This window comes from Haliotis rufescens, unplaced genomic scaffold (assembly GCF_023055435.1).
Source record: "Haliotis rufescens isolate VD_foot unplaced genomic scaffold, xgHalRufe1.0.p SCAF_120, whole genome shotgun sequence".
Taxonomy (NCBI): Eukaryota; Metazoa; Mollusca; class Gastropoda; order Lepetellida; family Haliotidae; genus Haliotis; species Haliotis rufescens.
Window position 1 is genome coordinate 426413 of NW_025963803.1, and position 25126 is coordinate 451538.

At 39.8% G+C, this 25126-nt stretch overlaps 1 protein-coding gene across 10 annotated transcripts in view; it reads left to right on the forward strand.

Moving 5' to 3' along the window:
• The window catches only part of LOC124115428, a 76229-nt gene that overhangs the window by 16458 nt on the left and 34645 nt on the right, over positions 1–25126 (forward strand). For 9 of the 10 annotated variants that reach the window (XR_006857981.2, XR_006857982.2, XM_046476417.2 and 6 more), the window contains one exon: positions 8423–8452. The exons of the other annotated variant lie outside the window; for it this stretch is intronic. Coding sequence is in view for 7 of the 9 variants with exons in the window: in XM_046476417.2 (XP_046332373.2) it covers positions 8423–8452 (30 nt within the window). In the remaining 2 variants the exon portion in view is untranslated. The remainder of the gene's footprint in view (positions 1–8422; positions 8453–25126) is intronic. 10 annotated transcript variants of the gene reach the window in all.

Genomic DNA, 25126 nt, shown 5'->3' on the forward strand with positions numbered 1-25126 from the left:
TGTGACTTTCTTGTTGGCAAAGTAGTGAAGTCGGCCACTACAGATAAAGAACAGTTATTCCCTATGTGTGACTTTCTTGTTGGCGAAGTAGTGAAGTCAGCCACTACAGATAAAGAACAGTTAGTCCCCATGTGACTTTCTTGTTGGCAAAGTAGTGAAGTCAGTCACTACAGATAAAGAACAGTTAGTCCATGTGTGACTTTCTTGTTGGCAAAGTAGTGAAGTCGGCCACTACAGATAAAGAACAGTTAGTCCCTATGTGTGACTTTCTTGTTGGCAAAGTAGTGAAGTCAGCCACTACAGATAAAGAACAGTTAGTCCCCATGTGTGACATTCTTGTTGGCAAAGTAGTGAAGTCAGCCACTACAGATAAAGAACAGTTAGTCCCCATGTGTGACTTTCTTGTTGGCAAAGTAGTGAAGTCAGCCACTACAGATAATGAACAGTTAGTCCCCATGTGTGACTTTCTTGTTGGCAAAGTAGTGAAGTCAGCCACTACAGATAAAGAACAGTTAGTCCCCATGTGTGACATTCTTGTTGGCAAAGTAGTGAAGTCAGCCACTACAGATAAAGAACAGTTAGTCCCCATGTGTGACTTTCTTGTTGGCAAAGTAGTGAAGTCGGCCACTACAGATAAAGGACAGTTAGTCCCTATGTGTGATTTTCTTGTTGGCAAAGTAGTGAAGTCAGCCACTACAGATAATGAACAGTTAGTCCCTATGTGTGACTTTCTTGTTGGCATAGTAGTGAAGTCAGCCACTACAGATGAAGAACAGTTGGTCCCCATGTGTGACTTTCTTGTTGGCAAAGTAGTGAAGTCAGCCACTACAGATAAAGAACAGGTGGTCCCTATGTGTGACTTTCTTGTTGGCAAAGTAGTGAAGTCAGCCACTACAGATAAAGAACAGTTAGTCCCCATGTGTGACATTCTTGTTGGCAAAGTAGTGAAGTCAGCCACTACAGATAAAGAACAGTTAGTCCCCATGTGTGACTTTCTTGTTGGCAAAGTAGTGAAGTCAGCCACTACAGATAATGAACAGTTAGTCCCCATGTGTGACTTTCTTGTTGGCAAAGTAGTGAAGTCGGCCACTACAGATAAAGAACAGTTAGTCCCTATGTGTGACTTTCTTGTTGGCAAAGTAGTGAAGTCAGCCACTACAGATAATGAACAGTTAGTCCCTATGTGTGACTTTCTTGTTGGCATAGTAGTGAAGTCAGCCACTACAGATGAAGAACAGTTGGTCCCCATGTGTGACTTTCTTGTTGGCAAAGTAGTGAAGTCAGCCACTACAGATAAAGAACAGGTGGTCCCTATGTGTGACTTTCTTGTTGGCTTATTTGTCAGTCCCCAGGGACTTGCAGTCCAAGCCTAATTTTACCAGTATAAACTGGTAATTACCAGTTAACGGGAAGAGGGCATGGGAGTCCCTGTCATCAAGGGGACCGCAATTCCCTGTGCAGAGTAATGTCCCTTTGGCAGGTCAGGAACCTATGAGATTGGGTACGAATCCTGATTATGTTTCTAGGTTTTTCAGCACCATGCCTGTGCTTGTGGGTTTCACCAAGGGATAAATGTAAAGACTGTGACTTCAGGGTTTATGCTCCCACATCAAGTTAACACACTGAAATACCATTCAAAGGAGTATTAAACCAAATCTCAACCCTTCAAAGTGGCAAGACCCAACTCACTGAATTACATCGGCTCCAACATGTTCATCTGACGCTTCCCCGATTACATCATAAACAAAGAATGTTGTCAGTCTGCCAGTATCTCCCATCCTGTCTTACTCAACACATGCTCACTCATGTTAAGAAGGCAGAACGGAAGTGCATTGAGTAGTGGCTTTCAGGTATCGTCAGATAAGATAGAAAAAAACACAAGTCAATAAAAGTATTACACCCTGCGGCTTGCTGTGTGGTGATATGTTTGATATCAAATGACACACGGGTGAGATTCTATTTATCATCCAACATCACTCCTCCAAGTTTTCAGTCCATGACCAGTATAAGCAGTGTCATGAGTTTAAAAAGTAGCTAAGCAGCTTCAGATGCTGAGGGATTAGTGATGTTGTTTGATTGTGATGTCATGTTAACTGATGATGTCACAATGGTCTGCAAAGCTTTGTGATGTAATGTTATGAATATCACCTAAAAGAGTTGGCTAGATCTCATCCAAGCGATATCTCCTTATGGAGTCCAGTTGGGGATGATAAATTAATTTCTTGATGTTCAGTCAGAGAAAGATATGGCCCAAAAACCCTGACTCTAAAACTATTTTCCAGTTTTTCACGAAATGCAACACAGCTTTATCACCATCCTGAAATTGTTACAATTTTATGTCACTAGCATACATTGATTGCCCTTCGCTGTGGACTTGCTATCTTAACTGGAAAGCAGAATTCTACTGACATACAACAAATTGAAGTCTTTCAAAGTAAAGAGTTCACAGTTTAAAGAAACCCCCAAACACTGACCTATTTTGGGATCGGCTGAAATATACAGATACGTATGGGGTATCCTTGCTATTTATCTTTAGATCTGATGGTATATATGTTACCGTATTCAACGTAATAAGCGCCCAGGGCGCTCTCAAAATTAGAAATAGGGGGCTCTTATTAGAATATTATTTTGGTGAAAAAAAGAGAGTTGAAAGATAAACTTCGTGGTTTATGCTGACAGCCTGAAATGTTTATATACGACATATATTTTTCCAGAATTTAATTGCCCATAATTAAGGGTGCATATAACACACGAGTGCGTATTATAGAATCAAGAATCAAGAATCAAGAATTTTTATTGTACGGAACACCCTCGTAGGGCAGGGTACAAACTAACTACATATGGAATAAATATAACTATCAACATGAGAGGTATATATACATAATGTACATTATATATATAAATATTACATATTATTTCATTCATAGTGTATAAACATTTATATATATATATATCATGAGGTGGCTGGCAGCGTGTACTTTAATGATGCTGATACTGTACAGATAAGACATAATAATAGTCATAAGGTCATATCTTGATGTTGTCTATAAGAGAGGTTCTTTTAATAAACATGTCGGAGATAGTTTGTGAAACATATTTTGCACTTTCAGGACAGGGGTTCAGGATATTTGCTAGGATTTTATTATCATTTTTGCAGGTTTGGAGGTCTAGTGTTCGAAGAAGTGTCTGCCTTTCGTTCTGATAATTTGGACAGTACAAAAGGAAGTGTTTCTCATCTTCTATCTTATTTAGGTTACATAATTTACATATTCTCTGGTCGACAGGCGTGTTAGTGTATCGGCCTCTTTCAATCTCCAGATTATGGCAACTGAGTCTTAATTTGGTTAAAGCTAATCTATGATCTTTACATTTTACAGCTGAAACATACTTCTTAAGTTCAAATTTATCTTTAATAAGTCCTAGATGCCTAAGTTTGTGGGAGTTATCAGTGTTTACTTGGTCACTTTCAATGAGAAATATATTTCTAAATTTTGTTTGAAGAGCTTCATAGAATTTTGAGCAAGGGGCATTTTCACTGTTGGATTTGGGAAGTAGGTGTGCCATCATATATTTGATCGAGGATGTCCAGGATATTTTTTGTGAGGCCAAGAGAATATCCTCCTGGTATGCATCGAATAAGAGCCTGTCACCTTCCAAGCCTCTCAGGCGCTGGTAATATCTAAACATAGACATATATATTTGTAAAGTAAGAGGGTACATTCCTAATTCACTGAGGCATCCAATATTACTCGACTTTTTTGGTACTCCTAGAATCTGTTTTGCTATTTTGATAGTGATCTCATTACATAGTTGTTTTGACCAGTTATGATACATTTCATGTGAGGGTCTTAGAAGGCTGCAGCCCCATACCTCGGCTCCATATGACGCAATGGGTACAATTAAGACATTATACAAGCGAATGAGAATGTCTGCTGGGAGATGAGAAGTTGATTTCAGTGAACTTTTGATCTTATACCATGCTCGCATGGCCTTTCCTCTCAGTGTATTGACAGCGGCCTTGAAAGATCCAGTCCTCATTAGTACTACTCCAAGATAGGAGTAGGAGTCCACTACATCAACGATTTGATGGCCCAATTTAAATTGAAGTTTATGTTCTTTTGAGGAGCCCCCAAATACAATTATTTTAGTTTTGGATAAGTTAACTTTAAGTTTCCAATGTTCAGTGAAGGTCTGTAGGCTGTTAAGACTGTTTTGCAGACCACAAGCAGAGCATGAAAATAGTACAAGGTCATCAGCAAATAGTAAGTGGGTTAGGGTCTTATCATTTAGTAGGGGGGCATTGTTAGAATTGTCTGACATGAGGTAGTCCTGGAGGTCATTTACGTAGATACTGAAGAGGGTAGGGCTGCAGACACATCCTTGCTTGACACCAATATTAGAACAAATTGGGGTACTGGAGCCTTCTTGAGTTTTCACAGCATAATAGAGTGTAGAGTATATATTATCAAGTAGATTATAGATTTTCCCATTTATGTTGTTATTTAGTAGCTTGTGTCTTAGACCATTTCTCCACACAGTGTCAAAAGCTTTACTAAAATCAACAAAGCAAGCATACAATTTCTTCTTAGACTTCTTATATTTCTGAATCAGAGTCCGCAGTATGAAGATGTTATCAGATGTTCTAAAATCTTTTCTAAAGCCAGCCTGTCTCTTATCAAACAACTTGGATGATTCCATGTGTGATATGATTCGCGAGTTGATAATAGCGAGCACAAATTTAGATAGGCAGCTTCCGAGGGCAATCCCTCTGTAGTTATTAACATCGTCAACATCCCCCTTCTTGTATATTGGAACATGAGAATAAATAAATCTTGTGTACATTGACAATCGAAAGGGGTGCTAATTGGGATTGTTCACTAGCCAATATATCAGCAAATATCTCTGTGGGCGCTTATTAGAGCGGGGCGCTTATTACGTCGAATATAGTATGTATTTATGGTTCCATGACACACAAAAAAAATTTGCATAAGTTTTCAAGTACATCAAGCACATCTAAATATATATGCCATAACTGGTTATCACAGTCAAAAGCTTTATGTTGTGTTTGTGCAATATTTCAGCTATATGACAGCGGCCCTTAAATAATCACGTCTGGACCAGACAATCCAGTGATAATCATGAGCATCGATCCACGCAATTGGGATACGATGACATGCATCAACCAAGTCAGCTAGTCTGACCACCCGATCCCGTTAGTCGCTTCTTACAACAAGCATAGTCGCCTGTTAAGGCAAGCATGGGTTGCTGAAGACCTATTCTTATGACCCCGGATCTTCACAGGTCCGTCGCTTTATGGCTGAGATATTGTGTTGTAATGTTACAGGTTGACTCACTCACTTACTCTGTTGTAACGGTATCAGTGACCTCATTCAGTGACCTCATGACCAGTGGGTGACATCATATTTAAATAGTGTGTCACTTTGATGTCATACTGCTTCAAATGACCAATCAGAATTGATGTGATGAACATGTGCAGATATAGAATAGTTATTCCACTTGATTTGGCAAGGCTTGTGGGAAATGTCATTTTTGTAACTCACATCCATTAATCTATAAACATATTTCAAATATTATATTATTTGTTCAGTATATATGTACACTTCCTTAGGTCCAGTTCTTATTTTGTGATAATAATTTGAGCTGTCAAATGTTTGATAGAATGTGTGCTCTGTGGACCAAATTTGTATACATGGTGTATATTTGCCATTTTAGATCTGCCTTAGTCAATTTCTATTTTACGTAATAGAGAAAAAAGGGTTTTAATAGTTTTAAGAAGTCAAAATGGATAAGACTTATGCACTTTCAAGTTTTTGAAAATCTGAATTACCCCCGGTGGGGAAATGGAATCATTTTGTGAAAATCATCATCATCATCATCATCATCATCATCATCATCATCAGTAATAACCTACTCACTGACATGGCTAATAGAAATCACTGGTCCACTATGCCCGACATTGAATTGCCACAGTAGAGGCAAGAGGCAATATTGTGAAATTGTTAGCTAGTTACTGACACATCTGTACCACACACTTTATCATACACTATGTCATATGTATGGATTGATTAGTTAGGTTTAAGTGATAATTATTGATTTTGTCAAGTGTTTTTAGATTTGGTGCTGTCACTTGAGTCGGCTGTTACTCTATTTGTCCGCCACTTCATTTTAGCGATATGTTGTTGATATCAGTTCGGTTGACCATGATTGACACAGTTACATTCGCTTTGTATCATCCAAAACTGGCTCCCACAGGAGATATCACTTTGGTGAGATCAAGCATATCTGCATTGTAGATATTTCTGCAATGAAATTGCATCACAATGTTTTGCAGACCATTGTCATGTCATTGGTTACCCTGACTTCACAATCAAATGACATCACTTAAATTGCTCTGCTACTGAAGCTGTTAGCAGTACTTCTTACACTTAAGACACTGCTTTTTACTGTCTACCAACTGAAAAAGTTGGAAGAATGATGTTGGATGATAAATATAATCTCACCCTTGTGTCTTTTGACATCAAATATATCAACACTCATTCGAACCCACAATCATAGGTTTCTGGCGTGCCCAAGGGACGCAACTCTGCACAGCGAATTGCGGCTCCATAGATGACTGGGTCAGCCGTGCCCCAACAGTGATATGAAGAAGTAGAGGGATTGTTTATATAACCTTAATCATTGTTTGTTTGTTTGTTTGTTTGTTTGTTTGTCTTTAAGACTTTTATCAAGATGTTGGATGGGATTCCAGTGTAAGATTGAACAAAATCAGCCATTGACATTCTGAATTTTAAGGTATATATCTTGCCAGGATATAAAATTTCAGCTCTATGTAACACGCAATGTATTGTTTTATTAATTCAAACAGCTGTACTTTCTTGCCTACTCAGGGCTGAACGCTAAAAAACATTGAGTCTGGAGTTTTAGGGGTTGGTCAGTTCTGGGAAACAAGATATTTTGTTTTTTGGCCTGAGCCACGGCTGACCTGACATAGGATGTTCATTCCTGCAAGCACCTGCCGGTCAGACTGACCCAGCTAGCCAACAGCTGCACTTGATCAAGCAGGTGTGCATGTTTACATAACTACATAGAGTCAGGGTGACTCTTGTTTAAGCTGCTTTATAAGTCTGTGTTGAACTTCGTTGTTACAATATGGCAGACCATGGTTAGCCTAGTGGCTACATGTTATGTTATCTACCTCAAACCATTACTTTTTTATTTGTTGGATAACAGATTGTTTTTTTTCAAAGTCAGAAGTTGGCATCTTCCCGAGGCAAGGGAGTTAACTGACTGTAATAGTTCTGTTTCCACCCTTGCCGAACTGGGCTTGAATTTCTGGGCTCGATCGTAGTGCCGCCATTGGCTATTACGAGTTATGTCCCTTCTATGTCCCTCCAATCAGATTCCACCTCTCATATCACTTCCATTTGCTTCAAACAAAATGCCCGCGCCCCGTCAAGATGATCTGATCAATAATCAAGATCTATATTGTAATAAAATGAGTCTTACTTCGCGAAGTGCATCACGGGAGCATCTTGATTAAAAATATGAAAAGATTTGATAAAAATATGTTGATGCTAAATTTTTGCGTATCCTGCAATCAACCGAAATCTGCACTGTAGTTTATGAACCAGATGTCTATTTCATTAGACGGTTTTGATTAGACTATTTTTTATTAGACTCATTAGTCCAGCCGAAATATTACTCCATAATTCCATCCTAGTTCGGCAAGGGCGGAAACTGGACTTTTTTTGTCAGGTAACTCTCTTGCCTCGGGAAGATGGAAGTCGGAGGAAAGAATAATATGTAAGTTTAAACAAAGCTGCCATCGGCTTTTTGTTCTAAGCTGGATTACAGAATGTTTTTACAAGTGATATCTGTTAAGAGCGAAAATATAGAAATTTAAAAATTGAATTTGCCATCTTTATCGTAGTCTGCTGGAATTTTGTTTTGGTCATTTTGTTTTCTTGGAAGAGTTCATTTTGGCAAAGCCTGCACATCAAGGATAAAGGACAAAACTTTTGGTAGAAATGCATGTAATTTTGCCGTGACGGTAGACTGAACGATTCAGTGAGTCATTAGTGTCAAATCGATTATGATGAGCATCATAAGTTTTAGCATTTTTTGAAAACACTGAGTAATCTCAAACTAGTGTTGCGTGTATGACATGGCAGAGAAAAAATAAGTATAAATTTGGATTTTATATTTTGTTCAACTTTGAAGAAAAAAGGGTCGGCAGCGTATCCCCTTGTTCCAACAAATATAAACTAGTGGCCTCACTGTATACCATGGTATACATGCAACTTTGTTATTATTTGCTATTTATGCTTATCGCTATTTCATATGTTTAATTTTTGAACATTTTGCTCTTTTTCTGTTACATTGCTTTGTTCAACTTTTCTAGGCTCTGAAATTCCGCCAGCGCCCGATGAAGGTAAATACTGCACGTTTTTGTTTGCTTGCTTTTGCTTGCTCTTGATACAATAACCATGTTATAGTCTTGTCAGTTCGCCCCTCATATTGATGGTTGTCGTGGTTACAAGATTTCTGATTCTGACATTACCTTGTAACGTTGTTAGTGAAACCGAAATTGTCTGACAGTGATGTGTAATTAACATTGAATTAAACTAATTACGTCATTAGGAGCTGCATACTTAGCAGCATCCAACAGTGAGACCCCTTCATCCGAAGATGGTTCAGATGCGTTTCCAGGAATTTGATTAGATTTTGGAGAGGTGTGATTCTGGCTGTTTGGACCATTATCTCAGTTGGGATCGTGAAACTGAATATTTGGAATTCAGGAAATGGATGTAATTTTGGAGAAATAGGGAAATGATCTCGTTGTCCTTCGGGTGCTGTGTGAATTGGTACAGGACTGTGTGTAAAACAGGCCCTCTCCTGAGGGAGAGATTATATCAAATTTCAGATCGCAACCTGTAGTATGTGTAATTTTAAGTCTTGATTGATGATGTTGTTTTTCTTTCCCCTAGCTGTTTGTGACTGTGTGAAGAGCCTGTCATTTGACAAAAAAAGTATGTGTGTTTCTGGTCTCAGAAGCGACTGTAATCTGAAACCCTTGATCCTAAACATTTTTTTCTCGCGATAATGTGGTGTGGCACTTTGGATTTGGTCACCATCAGGTATTGGTTCAAAACGGCATTTTCCGTTTCTTATGCCACCAGCATACATGTGTTTTGTTTCAAGTGTAGACTGAGATATTGTCCCAGAAATAAAGGTATCTTATTTAAAAATATATATCTACAAAATAAAAATAATAAAATCCAGATGGAGCCTAGAACTATCCTTAATTTCAGAGCTGAGGCAATCTAGACTTGCCAAATCATTCTAGACTTGAGTTAGACTCCTTTTAATATTTTTCTCTAGGGTCTGGGAGACTTCACACTTTCATTACATTTGGAAGGCGGTGTGAGGCTTTTATCATTTTTACTGTAAATTACCGTTTCTAAAAGTCATTTATTTTTGTAAGAAAACAAAACTTATTTTTTAGGGTTGAAATATAAAACACACATATTTGGGTTTGCTGAAATGGGCAACCCTTGGCATTTTTAACATTTATTGACTGGTGTTGATATGTGATACCTAAAGACAAGAGGGGCACATTCTCTATAAACACAGTCACTGTAATCCAGGTACCTTGTGACCCCCTCCGTGGTCGGGTGGTATAGTGCCTGCTTGGAGAGTGGAAGGTTACGGGCCGCATCATTCCAAAAGATGGTACTTGTTGTTACCCTGCCTGGCGCTCGGCATTAAGGGACTAAAACAAGGACAGGTCGGCTCAGAGTCAGTTTACTGTCTGCGTGGCGTATCCATGTTAAACTGACTTTGTGAGCTGATGATTAGTTGCCTCACTCGGAGAGTCTGGGTTTGAATCCCGGTAGGTACTTTCCTAAGAATTGTTATCCTGTATAACATTTGTTACATTGGACCGCTTTCTAAAAGGCATTGTTTATTCATAATATTTACAAGCTGATGATAATATTGCTACCTGCTGTGCTAACAAACATTCACTCAATAAATATCACTTGACCATGTTAACATGCGTAGTTTAACGATATATTCAGCATCACGAGAGAAAAATATGTAGATTGACAATATTTTAAAAATAGGAAAAACAACTTTTTAAGATTCAGATCTTCATTGCAAAATAGCATCAAAGCATTTGTCTCCAAAATTGAGCACAGTGGTACTATCAATATTATCTGTTTGATGCTTATCAAAATATTTCGATAAGCGTTATTCATGTTTATTCCCAGAAATACAAGCATATGTGGGAAATCCCTTATAAATAAGAAGTAGAGTGCCCGTCATGCTCTGCAACTAATTGTCCTCATAACATTCAAGTGAGACTCATCTCGGATGCCAAATATGAATATTATTGATTTATTTACATCAGTCGACTAAGGTCGTGGTAGCCATTTTTCCGCCTCTGCAGTTATTGATTGAAGCAGTGGAGCTGGGACAATATTAAAGTCTGCTTCACAAAACTCGGCGTCCATCACACCAGTGTAGTTTGTTTGTTTGTTTGTTGTTTTAATCATGCACTCAGCAATACTCCAGCGGTCTGTAAATAATCAGGTCTGGATCAGACAATCCAGTGATTTTACATCATGAGCTGCAATCTACGCACTTGGGATACGATGACATGCATCAACCAAGTCAGCGAGCCTGACCACTCGATCCCGTTAGTCGCCTCTTACGACAAGCATAGTCGCCTTTTATGGCAAGCATGGGTTGCTGAAGACCTATTCTACCCCGGATCTTCACAGGTCTATATCAGCATGTATATTAACTCATATGCTTACTCAGATCCTTGTACTTGCCTTTACATGTCATCGATCCATTGCATGGATCGATGCTCATGATATTAATCACCGGATTGTCTGGTCCAGACACGATTATATACAGACCGCCGTCATATAGTTGGAATATTGCTGAGTGGGACGTAAAACAACAAACCAACCAACCAACTTGCCTTTACAACAAGCATGGCTTTCTGAAGACCAATTATAACCCAGATCTTCAAGGGGAATGTACCAGAGTTGACAATCAAGGATATGGTTAGTCCATGACGCATTATTTGTCAGATTTTCATCCAAATTTTTTCAATATATGGGCAGGGAGGCATTTTTGGTATCATTTTTTTTTCAAACAAATTGTTCAAGGCATCTGTGTTCTAGGGTTGGGACGGGTAACTCGGGTACTCAGGTTGGGTGTGGTCGGGCCGGGTCAGCCGGTCGGGTCAGGTGGGTACTGAGAAGAACCCGGGTACCCACAGGACTACCCAGACCTGTGATTAGTCAGGTTACAGATTGTTTAATGACAAAAACTATCTATGACTCTATGGTTACGCTACAAGTCACTAATGTTTGCATTTCCGTCTGACTATGCACCCATTCCTTCTGAGTTCAGTCAAATTCGACCCGTGAAGATCCGGGGTAGAATAGGTCTTCAGCAACCCATGCTTGCCGTAAAAGGTGACTATGCTCGTCGTAAGAGGCGACTAACGGGATCCGGTGGTCAGACTCACTGACTTGGTTGATGCATGTCATCGATGACAGTTGCGTGGATCGATGCTCATGATATTAATCACTGAATTGTCTGGTCCAGACTTGATTATTTACAGACCCCCATCATATAGCTGAAATATTTTTGAGTGCGGCGTTAAACAACAAACAATTGTCATCATTCTTGTGACAAGATGACATGAGCTGGTGAGTTAGGTAGTGAGTACTGTACTCATGATATCAATCACTGGATTTCCTGGCCCTTTTACAGTGGGACGAATGCTGAGTGCTTCTTTAAACAAGAAACACAATTCAATCATACCATTTGAAAATGAATATGAAAGAAAATTTTTAAATAATCTTTCCTTTTACATAGATTAAATGCATTCAGTTCTTGATTCAGGACGTCCATTTTATTTGAAATATTTGTTTTCCGTCAACTCAAAGATATAATTATTTTATTACATATGGAGTGGTAAGCAATACTAAGCAGCCATTCTTTCTCATGTGTCAGTAAGTATTGACAAACTTCAGTTGAAGATGGTTGGATGGCCATGATAGTTTCATCTGATTTAAAAACTCACTATAAACATATATAGCACTCTCCATTGTTAACAAATGAGCATAATAAATAGAAATTTAGTTTGATGAAAAGAGTTCATTTGTTACAAAAGAAATTCAAAACTTGCAAATTATTTGATATTAATATATTTTGAGTTCACATTAGCAAAAGGATGTTTGAAAATGAATTATTTCTTTTGTTACAAAAGAAATTCAAAACTTTTGAATTCACATTAGCCGAAGGATATGGGAAAATGTATTATCTCATCAGAGCAAAGTATCGGTGATGTTGGAGAGATGCAATCACGTTAATCTTATTATTCCGAACAGGCCATTTGATTTGCTGGAGGCAACAATGCTGTTTGCTCAGTTGTCATGGGCAATATGTGATATATCGCCTGGTGAATAGGCTGCTTCGCCACACTAACCCACACTGCCTTCTCCCTATTGGAAAGCTTCTATATTAATAAGCAGGGAGTTGGATGATAATTGACAGTCATTCACTCGATACACTGATAATTAGGAAATTATTTATTAATGAGTGGTTTTTCATGTTTATCCACGGCTATTTTGCGACCTTTTTCCTGATAAGTTGTGTTTTGTTAAAAGGATGTTAGTGGGCGGGAATGGTGTATAGTTAGCATGATTAGTCTTGTATTTTGTTTTTTGTTTATTTTTAGTTTTGTTTTGTATGCCTATTACCGTATTCGATGTAATAAGCGTCCCGCCCTAATAAGCTCCCACAGCGATATTTGCTAATATATTGGCTAGTGTACAATCCCAATTACCACCCCTTCTGATTGATCAATGTACACAAAACTTATTTCTTCGTGTATAATACGCACTCGTGTGTTATTTGCACCCTCAAATATGGGCAATTAAATTCTGGAAAATATATCTGTCGTGTATAATATTCACCAACTTTTCTTTTGTATCATTTCAGGCCGTCAGCATAAACCATAAAATTTACAATCTTTCAACTGTTTTTTTTCTCACCAAAGTTATATTCTAATAAGAGACCCCTATTTCTAATTTTGAGAGCGCCCTGGGCACTTATTAAGTCGAATACGGTATGCCAAATATGACAGTGGCAGGTCCAGGGAATGGTGTTAGGTTTGGAGTTCATATCCTCCATTTTAAAATTAACATTTGGAATCCAAAGTCATAAGCCCTCCAAATACCTTCTTATCTGGGTGTCTAACTATAGTTAAGGTGATACACATGATATATATTATGTATCACACGTTGGTACAGGAACACCCTGGTAACTCTTGTAGAGGCTGGTTATAATGGTGATACAGATGATATATATTTTGTATCACATCTCGGTACAGGAACACCCTGGTAAATCGTGTAGAGGCTGGTTATAATGGTGATACACATGATATATATTTTGTATCACATCTCGGTACAGGAACACCCTGGTAACTCTTGTAGAGGCTGGTTATAATGGTGATACACATGATATATATTATGTATCACACCTCGGTACAGGAACACCCTGGTAACTCTTGTAGAGGCTGGTTATAATGGTGATACACATGATATATATTTTGCATCACACCTGCACAGGAGCGACCGCCTCCATGGTCTAGTGGTAGAGCGTCTGCCCGGAGAGCATAAGGCCGGGATTCAATCCCCAGCCGTGTCACACCAAAAGACGCATAAAGATGGTACTTGTTGTTACCCTGCCTGGCGCTCGACATTAAGGGGCCGAAACAAGGAATGGTCGACTCGGAGGCAGTAAACTGTGTATTAGTGGGGTATTCATGTTAAACAGCGGCATAGTATCTCAGTGAGCTAGCACTATAAATTGGCATCAGTCCGAACAAGTACAAGCAGCCACACACACACACATAGTGATACAAATAATATAATCCTTGTATCAACCCTAATCGTGAAGAGGAACATCAAGATGATCAGCCTAATGGAAAGGCGGGTCCTCCTATGGGAAATACCACATCCACACTTCCTCCCCTGAAAGATGCAGACAGGTGGAGCCAGGAAATCAATAGAGAGGTTCTATATTGGCTCCATTTAGTCTGGACCTAGTTCTATTTGATCTGCAGGGCTGCTGCAGGAGGCAAAGCAACACTGATGAATGTATAATGGCATACAAGGCCCACACAGATCCGCTTCCATGGTGTGACCACTCAGGATCAACAGGGACGTCTACAGGTTCCATACTGGTGTTCGGCCCTATTGATAGCGTACCAGGTTATGGTGTCTTTCCAACCAGAGCTCGAGGGCCCCCGGAGCTTGAATGAAATAGTGGAGGGGTGTTGGGTCTTTGCACGTCAGATGTCCCTGAGACTGTATGGTTATATTGGAAACTCTGAAGTGTGACCTTTTTGCACTTAACTATTTTTTTTAATCGGGCTGAATTATCTCCCTTAGTCATCAAGAGTGTTTGAATTTACAGAACTGTCACAAATGTCATCTTCATTTGAGTTGTTTTGTTAATTGGAGAGAAACCGCCATGGCTTTTCAGAATCAGCTTTAATTTTTGTTTCTTGACACAAGTAAGACCCTGTCAGACTGGTTTACGTGTTACTGTAGGAAGTGTTCACCCTCACAGCCTGACTCTATTAATAGCCTAACCCAATGTGATTAACCAGTAGAAGTTACTGGCCCACGCCTGTCACAGGGCATTGGATAATTAAGTACATTATTGACGTTATTCTTTGAGGCTCACATCACAGGGGCCTTCCTGACTCATGTGTCATATTTGGTGGTTATTGCTTCTCAAGAAGCCCTGTGGGCATTCTCAGTTACAGTAGTTCCACAGGAACCTATGCTGATGGTTAGAGCTGATTCAATAGATTGGGTGGTCAGGCTCAGTGACTTGCTTGATTGTATGTCATATCCTGGCAGTGGATCGTTGCTCAAAACAGCAATCGTTTGTAGAAGTTGACTGCTTAAGGTGCTCGTGGGTTTCACCAAAGTGGTAAAAGTCTAAGACCTGTGTCCCTTCAGGCTTTTCTCCCACATGAAGCACACATGCTGTGATATAACTGGAATACTGTTCAAAGCGGTATTAAACCCAACTCACTCACTCACTCACTCACTCACTCACTCACGACCGCCTCCGTGGTCTAGTGGTAGAGCGTCCGCCCGGAGAGCGAAAGGTCCGGGGTTCGATCCCCAGCCGCATCATACCAAAAGACGTTTAAAGATGGTACTTGTTGTTACCCTGTCTGGCAATCGGCATTAAGGGCTGAAACAAGGACTGTATACTATATCGGAGTCAGTATACTGTGTCTGAGTGGTGTATTCATGTTAAACTGCGGCATGGTATCTCAGTGTGCTAGCACTATAAATCGGCATCAGTCCGGACTAGTACAAGCAGCAATACACACATACATACACGTGCATGCAGGTTGCTATATAAGTGCAATAATCTTAAACGCGACGTTAAACCCCATTTCACCGCACCTCACCTCACTCACTCACTCACTCACTGGACAATTACAAAACATTTCTTTTGCTAAGTATGTCAAGTGTTTAACACCCCACTCCAAATATTCCAGCTGTATGATTGCGGTTTGTAAATAGTGGAGTCTGGACCAGACAGTCCAGTGATTGACATCATGAGCATTGATGTGCGCAGTTGGGATACAATTACATGCACCAACCAAGTCAGCAAGTTAGCAACCTCTTTCAAGCATGGGTTGTTGAAAACCAATCCTAACCCAGATCTTCGTGGGGTGGACATTATTTATGACTATGGTAACATTAATTGTTTGGGAATATTGACTGACATTTACTACAGACATGGTGCCACATATCAGCCTCTGATAGATTCCTGCATCTGCTAGATTGAGCCCCTGCACCATGTGACCCCAGCAGGAGGTGTCCGACCCCATCAGTGTCCTGTCCAAGATGACAACATCTGATGTTGTGCACTGTAACATACAGATCTCATTTCCATTTGTTGCATCAGGTTATTATGGTGATTTCTCAATATGCCATGAATCTGCTGGATGTTATGATGTCACTGTGTGATATACAGAATATCTCCCGGTGTTATAGCCACCATGAGGAGGGTCTGGATTGGTACCTTCATGTATTGATTCCACTTCATGTTGATTTGGAGATGATAGTGGTTGCAGTATGCTGATTTTCTTGATATGCCAAAGCTCTGTTGGACGTGTTTGCCGTCATTGTGTGAATATGTAATGGGTTACACCATCATATGGAGGCCACTTGTGGTTCCGTTGTCTGAGACACTGTAGAATTGCATACCAGAAATATATGATGGCAGGGATTTATCTCGACCTGCCCAAAGGCCAATATTCTGCACCAAGCCAGCCCTCTAAGTAGCGACCATTTTGGTGGCTAATGCGACGTAAATCTATGATTGGCGACCTAAATTTATCTACTCCTCGCCACTTGGCAATCTAAAAGTGAACATACCTGGCAACAATATATGTTTGAGATACCTGTTGGCTCCCTGACAAAAAATGCCAAGTTTCGAATCCAAGATAAATCCCAAGATCTTGGGTGCTATGCTCATATTTGCCATGTTTCTTGATATTATTTGAATATTGCTAAAAGCAGCGTAAAACCCAACTCTCTTGTTGCTCCCCACCCCTTTGAAGCCTCACATTGGAGGAGCAGTGTGTCTACCATTTGTCACCACTCGCCTCTCCGTAACCTGTAAGAAGACTCATCCCCCTATCAATGAATGATATGTGGGAAAATACAACAAACCAGAATGCGTGTATGATTTCAAGTTCTTTGTCAAAGAATCCCTCAGAAATAATTTTTGATTTTACATGTGTCTTACATCTAGAAATATACCCAAGACAAAGTTAGATGTGTTCAATCTTACTGTTTAATTCCACATGTCCAGATGTGCTTTAAATTGCATCTGTAATATATATAATATATGGGGAAATATATGTGAACTATTACACAACGAGTTGACAATTGTTTTAGTTATCAGCTGGTTATGCCTGTTTGCACTAAGACGGAACCCGGTCGCAAAAATGGCAATGAGAGGGTCACGAGTCACTATTCGGCTTGTCCCGGAATAACGCGAGTTGGTCATGATTGTGTGTCTACATACTGATGGGGTATATCATAGTACATACTCCCAGTTCCGCTAGTTGCTACCCACCCCTGTAGAGCCTCACTATGGAGGGGTGTTTACATACTGGTGGTGTATATATCAGTACATACTCCCAGTTCCGCTAGTTGCTACCCACCCCTGTAGAACCTCACTATGGAGGGGTGTTTACATACTGGTGGTGTATATATCAGTACATGCTTCCAGTTCCGCTAGTTGCTACCCACCCCTGTAGAACCTCACTATGGAGGAGTGTTTACATACTGATCGTGTATATATCAGTACATGCTTCCAGTTCCGCTAGTTGCTACCCACCCCTGTAGAACCTCACTATGGAGGAGTGTTTACATACTGGTGGTGTATATATCAGTACATGCTTCCAGTTCCTCTAGTTGCTACCCACCCCTGTAGAACCTCACTATGGAGGAGTGTTTACATACTGGTCGTGTATATATCAGTACATGCTTCCAGTTCCGCTAGTTGCTACCCACCCCTGTAGAGCCCCACTATGGGGGGGGTGTTTACATACTGGTGGTGTATATATCGTACATGCTCCCCAGTAAAGTGATCCCTTTGTTCATCAGGGTCAGAGGATGAGCTGGTCCTGTGCCAGGAATCCAGCATCAATACATCTGTTGCCATGATGATGGTAACTTGTAGAATAACTGGCGATATTGCAGGGAGATATAATACATAATCTTACTCCAGGCGGAGGCAGGCTGCTGATGCTAATTTGATTGATGATCATTGGTTCTGTATTTGATGGAAACATAATGGCTATTGAATAATTTTGTATCTGCTAATTGATCTCAAAGAATGTTGACTGCCTCTGTAGTCTAGTGGATGAGCGTCCGCCCGGGGAGCAGAAGGTCTGGGGTTCGATCCCCTGCTGTGTTATACCAAGAGATAGATGGAACTTGTTGTCACCCCCTGTTGGCATTAAGGGGCTAAAACAAGGACTGGTCGGCTCGGAGTCAGTATATTCTGTGGTGATATAATGCACTGGATAATCAACGATGGCATATTCATTTTTTTTAACTGAGAGTGTTTACAATTTCAGAGAACTAACAAAACAAATCATGCATCTTCACATGGTGACTAATTTTGCATTTCTGGTATCATAAATATTGTTGGTAGTGTTAACCTCTATATTGCAACCCGTGAAGATCCGGAGTAGAATAGGTCTTCAGTAACCCATGAAGATCCGGGGTAGAATAGGTCTTCAGCAACCCATGAAGATCCGGGGTAGAATAGGTCTTCAGCATCCCCTGAAGATCCGGGGTAGAATAGGTCTTCAGCAACCCGTGAAGATCCGGGGTAGAATAGGTCTTCAGCAACCCGTGAAGATCTGGGGTAGAATAGGTCTTCAGCAACCCGTGAAGATCCGGGGTAGAATAGGTCTTAAGCAACCCATGAAGATCCGGGGTAGAATAGGTCTTCAGCAACCCATGAAGATCCGGGGTAGAATAGGTCTTCAGCAACCCTTGCTTGCCATCAGAGGCGACTATGCTTGTAAGAGGCGTCTAACGGGATCGAGTGATCAGACTCACTGACTTTGTTGACTGATCCATGTAATTATATTCCAATTCCAAGGATTGATGCTCATGACATCAATTACTTGATTGTCTGGTCCGGACTCAGTTCTTTACAGACCACTGTCATTTCCTGGAATATTGCTGAGTGCAGCATTAAACAACAAACAAACAAACAAAAGCTTCAATGATGATTGGGACCTCTTCATCATTTCATGGTTTAGAAATTTGAAGCCCTGGGGTTTCAGGTTAGAATTTGTTTGTTTTATCAGTGACCTGATCTTCATGGTAGGTGGAGAAAAAGTATAAATGAGGTAAAAAAATGACTGCACCAAGGATTTCTGAAATTGTCATGGAGTAAATTATCCTTCCACATCGATATAATTTTTCTTATTTGCTGAAATTTGTAAATAGATTTGCCTGGAAGATAAAATAATCCTGTGATTGAATTCCACATTTGTGAAAATTTATTTGGAGTATCTTTATGTCAAAGTCATAAATACAACAAACGCCTCATGGACCTGACAGCATGAAGCTTGTTGGACTCTGACTCACGAGAAACACTGCCTCCTCTTCCATGTGACCTTGACCTCCACACATCCTGCACGTGGCCATAACAAATAAATTGGAAGCATCGGTATATCGTTCTGTGGGTGCATTGATTGGGGATGTTAGCATTGCAGATTTCATAGCTGCCAAGGTCTGAGCTTTGTGGCCTTAATTCTAAGTAAACAGCTTGAGGCAGTGTATAAATGGCAGTGTATAGGTCTTGAATACGTTTACATCAATCAACAGTTTGTTTGCATTTTGCTATTTGGACAGAAAACAGAAGCTAAGGTCAAGTTTATTTTTTCAAATAATGAGTGCCAAGAGTTCATTTGTAATGAATTTTTTCTCAAAATCAGTTTAAAATTTTGGATAGTACATCTTCAAATTACGATTATAATTTTGTTGAGTTGGTGTGAATCAGAAACTGCTGAGTCATGTTCCATTTGGTTTGAATCAAGGGATTGAACTGTTCCTAATGTGAGGCAATATTTTGATAGCGATAGCATCGTTACGAAAACTTCGGCCCAATAAATAAATTATAAGATTTCATCCAATTTATCAAAAGAGGGATGGAGTCATTTTATTTTGTGTATTTTTAAACAAGGCTTCTGTGTACGTTAACGTGGTTAATGGATGTGATTAGCATGAAGCGTGAGTGTTTAGTAGGACAAGTGTATAGTGTGTAACTCATACCATAAAACCCCTGTAACACTATCAAAATCTTTGATAAAAAACTTGTTCAAAGATCATTTTGACCAAGATTTTGATAGTGAATCATGCTTGTTGGTTCTGATGCCAGTTTAACCCCCACCCGCCCTGAATATGATCCATGGACTGCCACACATTTCCTCAAGCTTGTCGGTTCTGATGCAAGTTTAACCCTCCCCCCAATCCCCATCCCCCATCCACCCCCACCACCACCACCCCTGGTTATGATCCATGGACTGTCAACACATTCAACATGCCTGAGACCCGTGAAGATTCCAGGGTAGAATAGGTCTTCAGCAACCCATACTTGCCATTAAAGGTGACCATGCTTGTCGTAAAAGCCGACTAACGAGATTGGGTGGTCAGGCTCGCTGACTTGGTTGATGCATGTCATCGATCCCAATGCATGGATCAATGCACATGATGTCAATCACTGGATTGTCTGGTCAAAACTCGATTATTTTACAGACCGCCATCGTATAGCTGGAATATTGCTGAGTGCGGCGTTAAACAACAAGCAAACAAACAAACAAACAAACATGCCTGAGGGTCCTGATGCCAGTATAATCCTGGTTATCACCGTTGCTCCATCAACACTTACCCCATGGTAATTACAGCAATGGGAGATGGCAGTTTTAAACCATGTTTTACAAACTCTCAACTCTTGAACATACATATATTCTGACAATACAATTGCATAAAAATACATGATTGATTTTAATTTAAACATATTTTATTCACAAAAAGGGAATGGGATTGGGTACAAGTTCTCCAACTTAGTCCACCTCCTCCCAGATATTTATGCCATTGATTTACAGCTTGTACTAAACATGAGTGAGTGAGTGAGTTTGGTTTTACGCCGCTTTTAGCAATATTCCAGCAATATCACGGTGGGGGACACCACAAATGGGCTTCACACATTGTACCCATGTCGGGATTCGAACCTGGGTCTTCGGCGTGACGAGTGAACGCTTTAACCACTAGGCTACCCGACCGCCATGTACTAAACATGAACGGAACAGAAGAAAAGAAAAATATAGGAAAGATAAATAAACAGTGAGAGAAGTCTAGAATGATTTGGTGATGCACTGCTCATAGCACGCCAGAGCAGGTTCGAATGCACCGATAATTGTCATGCACAGAATTCTGCATGATCCTTTTAATGTTCTTACTGCAAAACGACAAAACACATCATCTTCCCAGCAGATTCGGACATATCATAATTCAGAATGATAATATCGGTATTAATGGAAACATGAGGACGGTTATTGACTTATTAATGCTATTTTCCATATTTCTTTGAAGTAAGTGCATGTCAGCTTCAATGCAGCAAAAGACGGAAATCGAATATTTTACACTCCGTTGTAATAAAGAGCTTGATTCATATTTGATGAGGCTGAGCACTTAACCGTATTTGATAAGCTCCTATCTGGGGCATTATTTATGTAATGCGTCCAAGGAATAAATTGTAATAAAAATGCTGTTATTGTGTTCTGGTCACGGTGGGAAGCTGGTGTTGAATGCATGATCATATTGCTTGTACGGTCCGATCACTGGCGTTCGGTCCTTGGGTCTGACTCATACCTGTTGAGGTGTGAATGTGTCATTAGGGAAGCAGTATCAGCATTCTAACACTCCCCTATCATAGGGAACAAAGCAATAAGATTTATAAAAGGGGTGTAATTTGAAGGGTGATGTCTTAAAGAAAATAGCCTCTTTATAGACACAGAAATAAGTCCAGATCAATTTTGTTTCTTGTTTTATAGAATTTCTTGGTTAAATTGGAAAATGCAAAAAGAGATTTGTCTTGGTTGAATCGAGTTTAATTTTCTACAAAATTTATAACAAATGGTGTAACAAAGATATTTAAAATCAATTACAGCATTTGAATTTGCAATTTTAGGGAGATATTTGGATATCCTGATAATAAAAGCACTTTGAATAGATACTTTTTGGAAGAGTTACCATGGCAACATCTGTACAGATCATATCTTTATGAAATAAATCTCATCCTGATTACACAATGTTATTATCTAGTTCTTGCCAGTCTTGCTGAAGCTTTTAACTTGTTCACAAGCATGAGGCGTAACTCGTAAAGTTCCGATAACATTAAGGCCCGATAACATCTAAATGTGTATTCCCTGTCAAGATTGCATCCTGCATATTCATGCATATATGCAGATCAGTGAACTGTGCCAGTCATTGTGTGTTGTCAGCAGGTGCACGGATAGCCTGTCTCACAGTCACTGAACCATACCATTTCCCTTCCGTCCAGCCTGTACTGTAATGCTACAGTCCTAAGTGAAGCAAGTCTAGATTTTTCACAGGTCTCCCATCTCAGTGATCTCATTTGGGCTCCTTTTCAATATAAATGGACTGCCTTTGTTCTCTAGTGGTAGAGAGTGGAAGGACCAGGGTTCAATCTCCGACCGTGTCATATCAAAAGACGTTAAGAGATATGGTACTTGTTGTTATCTTGTCTGGCGCTAGGCATTAAGGGGCTAAAACAAGGACAGGTCGGCTCGGAGTCAGTATACTGTGTCTGAGTGGGGTATTCATGTTAAACTGTGGCATGGTATCTCAGTGAGCTAGCACTATGAATCGGCATCAGTCCGGACTAGTACAAGCAGCCACACACACACACACACACACGTGCATACACATCGATATATAAGTGTAATATTCTTGGACGTGACGTTAAACCCCATTTTCCCTCACCTTCAATATATATGTAGTTACTTGTTTAACAATGAAAATGAAATTATTTCCGAGCCGAAGCGTTAGTCCACACAGGTATTTATGGTGTTATATGCTCGTTCTATTGATTATGACAAAATGGAATGACTCATTTTACACAAAACAATACTACCAGTGAGGCATTGATTATTGTGTGATAATCATATTGCTGGTCGGCCTATTGTTGGTTGTTCATTGATTTTGGTACCCTTGGTAGGGAGTTTGATGAAGGAGAGCACAAAGGCCGTCAGAACGACATTATTAGATTATTTGTAATTGATGTTCGTGGTTTATTTTCATTTGATGAAGTTTTTTGTGCAGTGTTATACCTGTTGAAAGATGATTTTTCAGGATACCCAATCATCTGTGTTCATTTGCAGTGGTACAGATTTAAAAACTACCACGTCAAGTTGATTACAGTATATTACCGAGTTAGGCTGAGATCAAAATCAATTGCAAAAGAAAGGGGGTCGGCCTATGCTCTAAACCAATGTGCCTGTGAAGATCGGGGTAGAATACTGGTCTTCAGCAATCCATGCTTGCCGTAAAAGGTGACTATGCTTGTTGTAAAAGGTGACTAACAGGATCAGGTGGTCAGGCTCGCTGACTTGGTTGATGCATGTCCTCGTGTCCCAATTGCTTAGATCTATGCTCATGATGTCAATCACTGGATTGTCTGGTCCTGACTCAATTACAGACCGCCGTGATATAGCTTGAATATTGCTGAGTGCTGCGTTAAACAACAAACAAACAAACAATCAGAGCCAGTGTTTTTTTAAAGTGCTTTTCAGTGACTCTGGTCTACTGCGATTTTGATAGTAGTTGCCTGTATATACATATTTACAATGTAAACAAAAAAAAGTAAGGGATTGTCAATATTTTTTAGATGTTTTTTTAGTTAATTTCTTATAAATATCCCCAAAAGTATTCATGTTCCCTAACTTATTTTGTTCAGTATACATTAATTGGATATATCTTCATTGGGATATCGTTACGTAATATATCATGATGTTTCAGGTGCTTTGATCAACCAGTAGAGTATTTACAGAAGTCATGATCAAACTGTAAAGTTTTTAGAGTATTGGTTAAAAAGCTCTTTGATCGATCTTTATCAAACTGCTGGCAGGCTTGCCTGCACACACAAAATATACATTTTTGTTTATTCATTTTCATGTTCTTTTGACTACTGATTGAGTTAAGAAAGCATCCTCAGATACGATAAATAGTGTTTCCGTGAATTAGTCATCCATCGCTACCTGTGTTGACCTTGACATTGACTGAAGATGATGGTCACTTAGGCTGAGTCATGTAGTGTGTGTCCATCTTGACCGTGGTACTACTGCCACTCACAGTAAGCTGCTTGATGTCATTCATGCACCACAGGCCCTGGAGCACATAGTACCGCCAAGAGTCCGTCATTAGCACCACTGTGATGCAGCGTGCTTCATGCCATTCATACAGTCAATCCTTCATCAAACAGCGTGGCACACGGTTGTCCTTCAATCGCTCCCAGCACTGTGTCAATAGGGGCAAGCAAATAACCTGACAAAGGCTGTCAGTGGAAGAGGCTTGGTGGAAGATCAAGATCAGTGATGAAGGTTCATGTGAGCCCCTTTGCAAAAACATGACGATAATTTTCTATATTTGAGGGCCAGTGTTGTAGCCTAGTGGTTAAAGTGTTCTCTTGTCGCGCTGAGGCCCGGGTTCGATTCCCCACATGGATGCAATGTGTGAACCCATTTCTTGTGTTCCTGTCATGATATTGCTTGAATATTACTAAAAACAACGTAAAACAATACTCACTCGCTCCTATATTTGATCATAGTCTTTGTACTTTAAACTTTTAAGATGCATCCATGAGTTTAACAAAGGGAATCTAAATTATTCTTTGGCTGTGCAAATATTATAGACAGAATTTGAGGTTGATCTGTAAACTAAGTCATTGATGATATTTGTTTATCATCCAAAACTGGCTCCCACAGGAGATATGGCTTGGGTGGGATCAAGCGATATATACACTGTAGATATCGCTGCAATGAAATTACATCACAATGCTTTGCAGGCCATTATGACGTCATTGGTAACCATGACATCACAATCAAATGACATCACTAATGGCTCTGCTACTGAAGCTGTTAGCAGTACTTTTTACATTTAAGACACTGCTTATTACTGTCTACAAACTGAAAAAGTTGGAAGAATGATGTTGGATAATAAATAAAATCTCGATCTCGTGTCTTTTGATATCAAATATATCAACACTCGTTGATAAAAGTGGCAAAAATCCTCGGCAAGCCTCGGAGTTTTCCCACTTTTATCAACTCGTGTTGATATATTTGATATCAAAAGACACTCGGGTGAGATTCTCTATTTGTTTGTAGTTTAACACCACACTCAGCAATATTCAAGCTATATGATGATGGTCT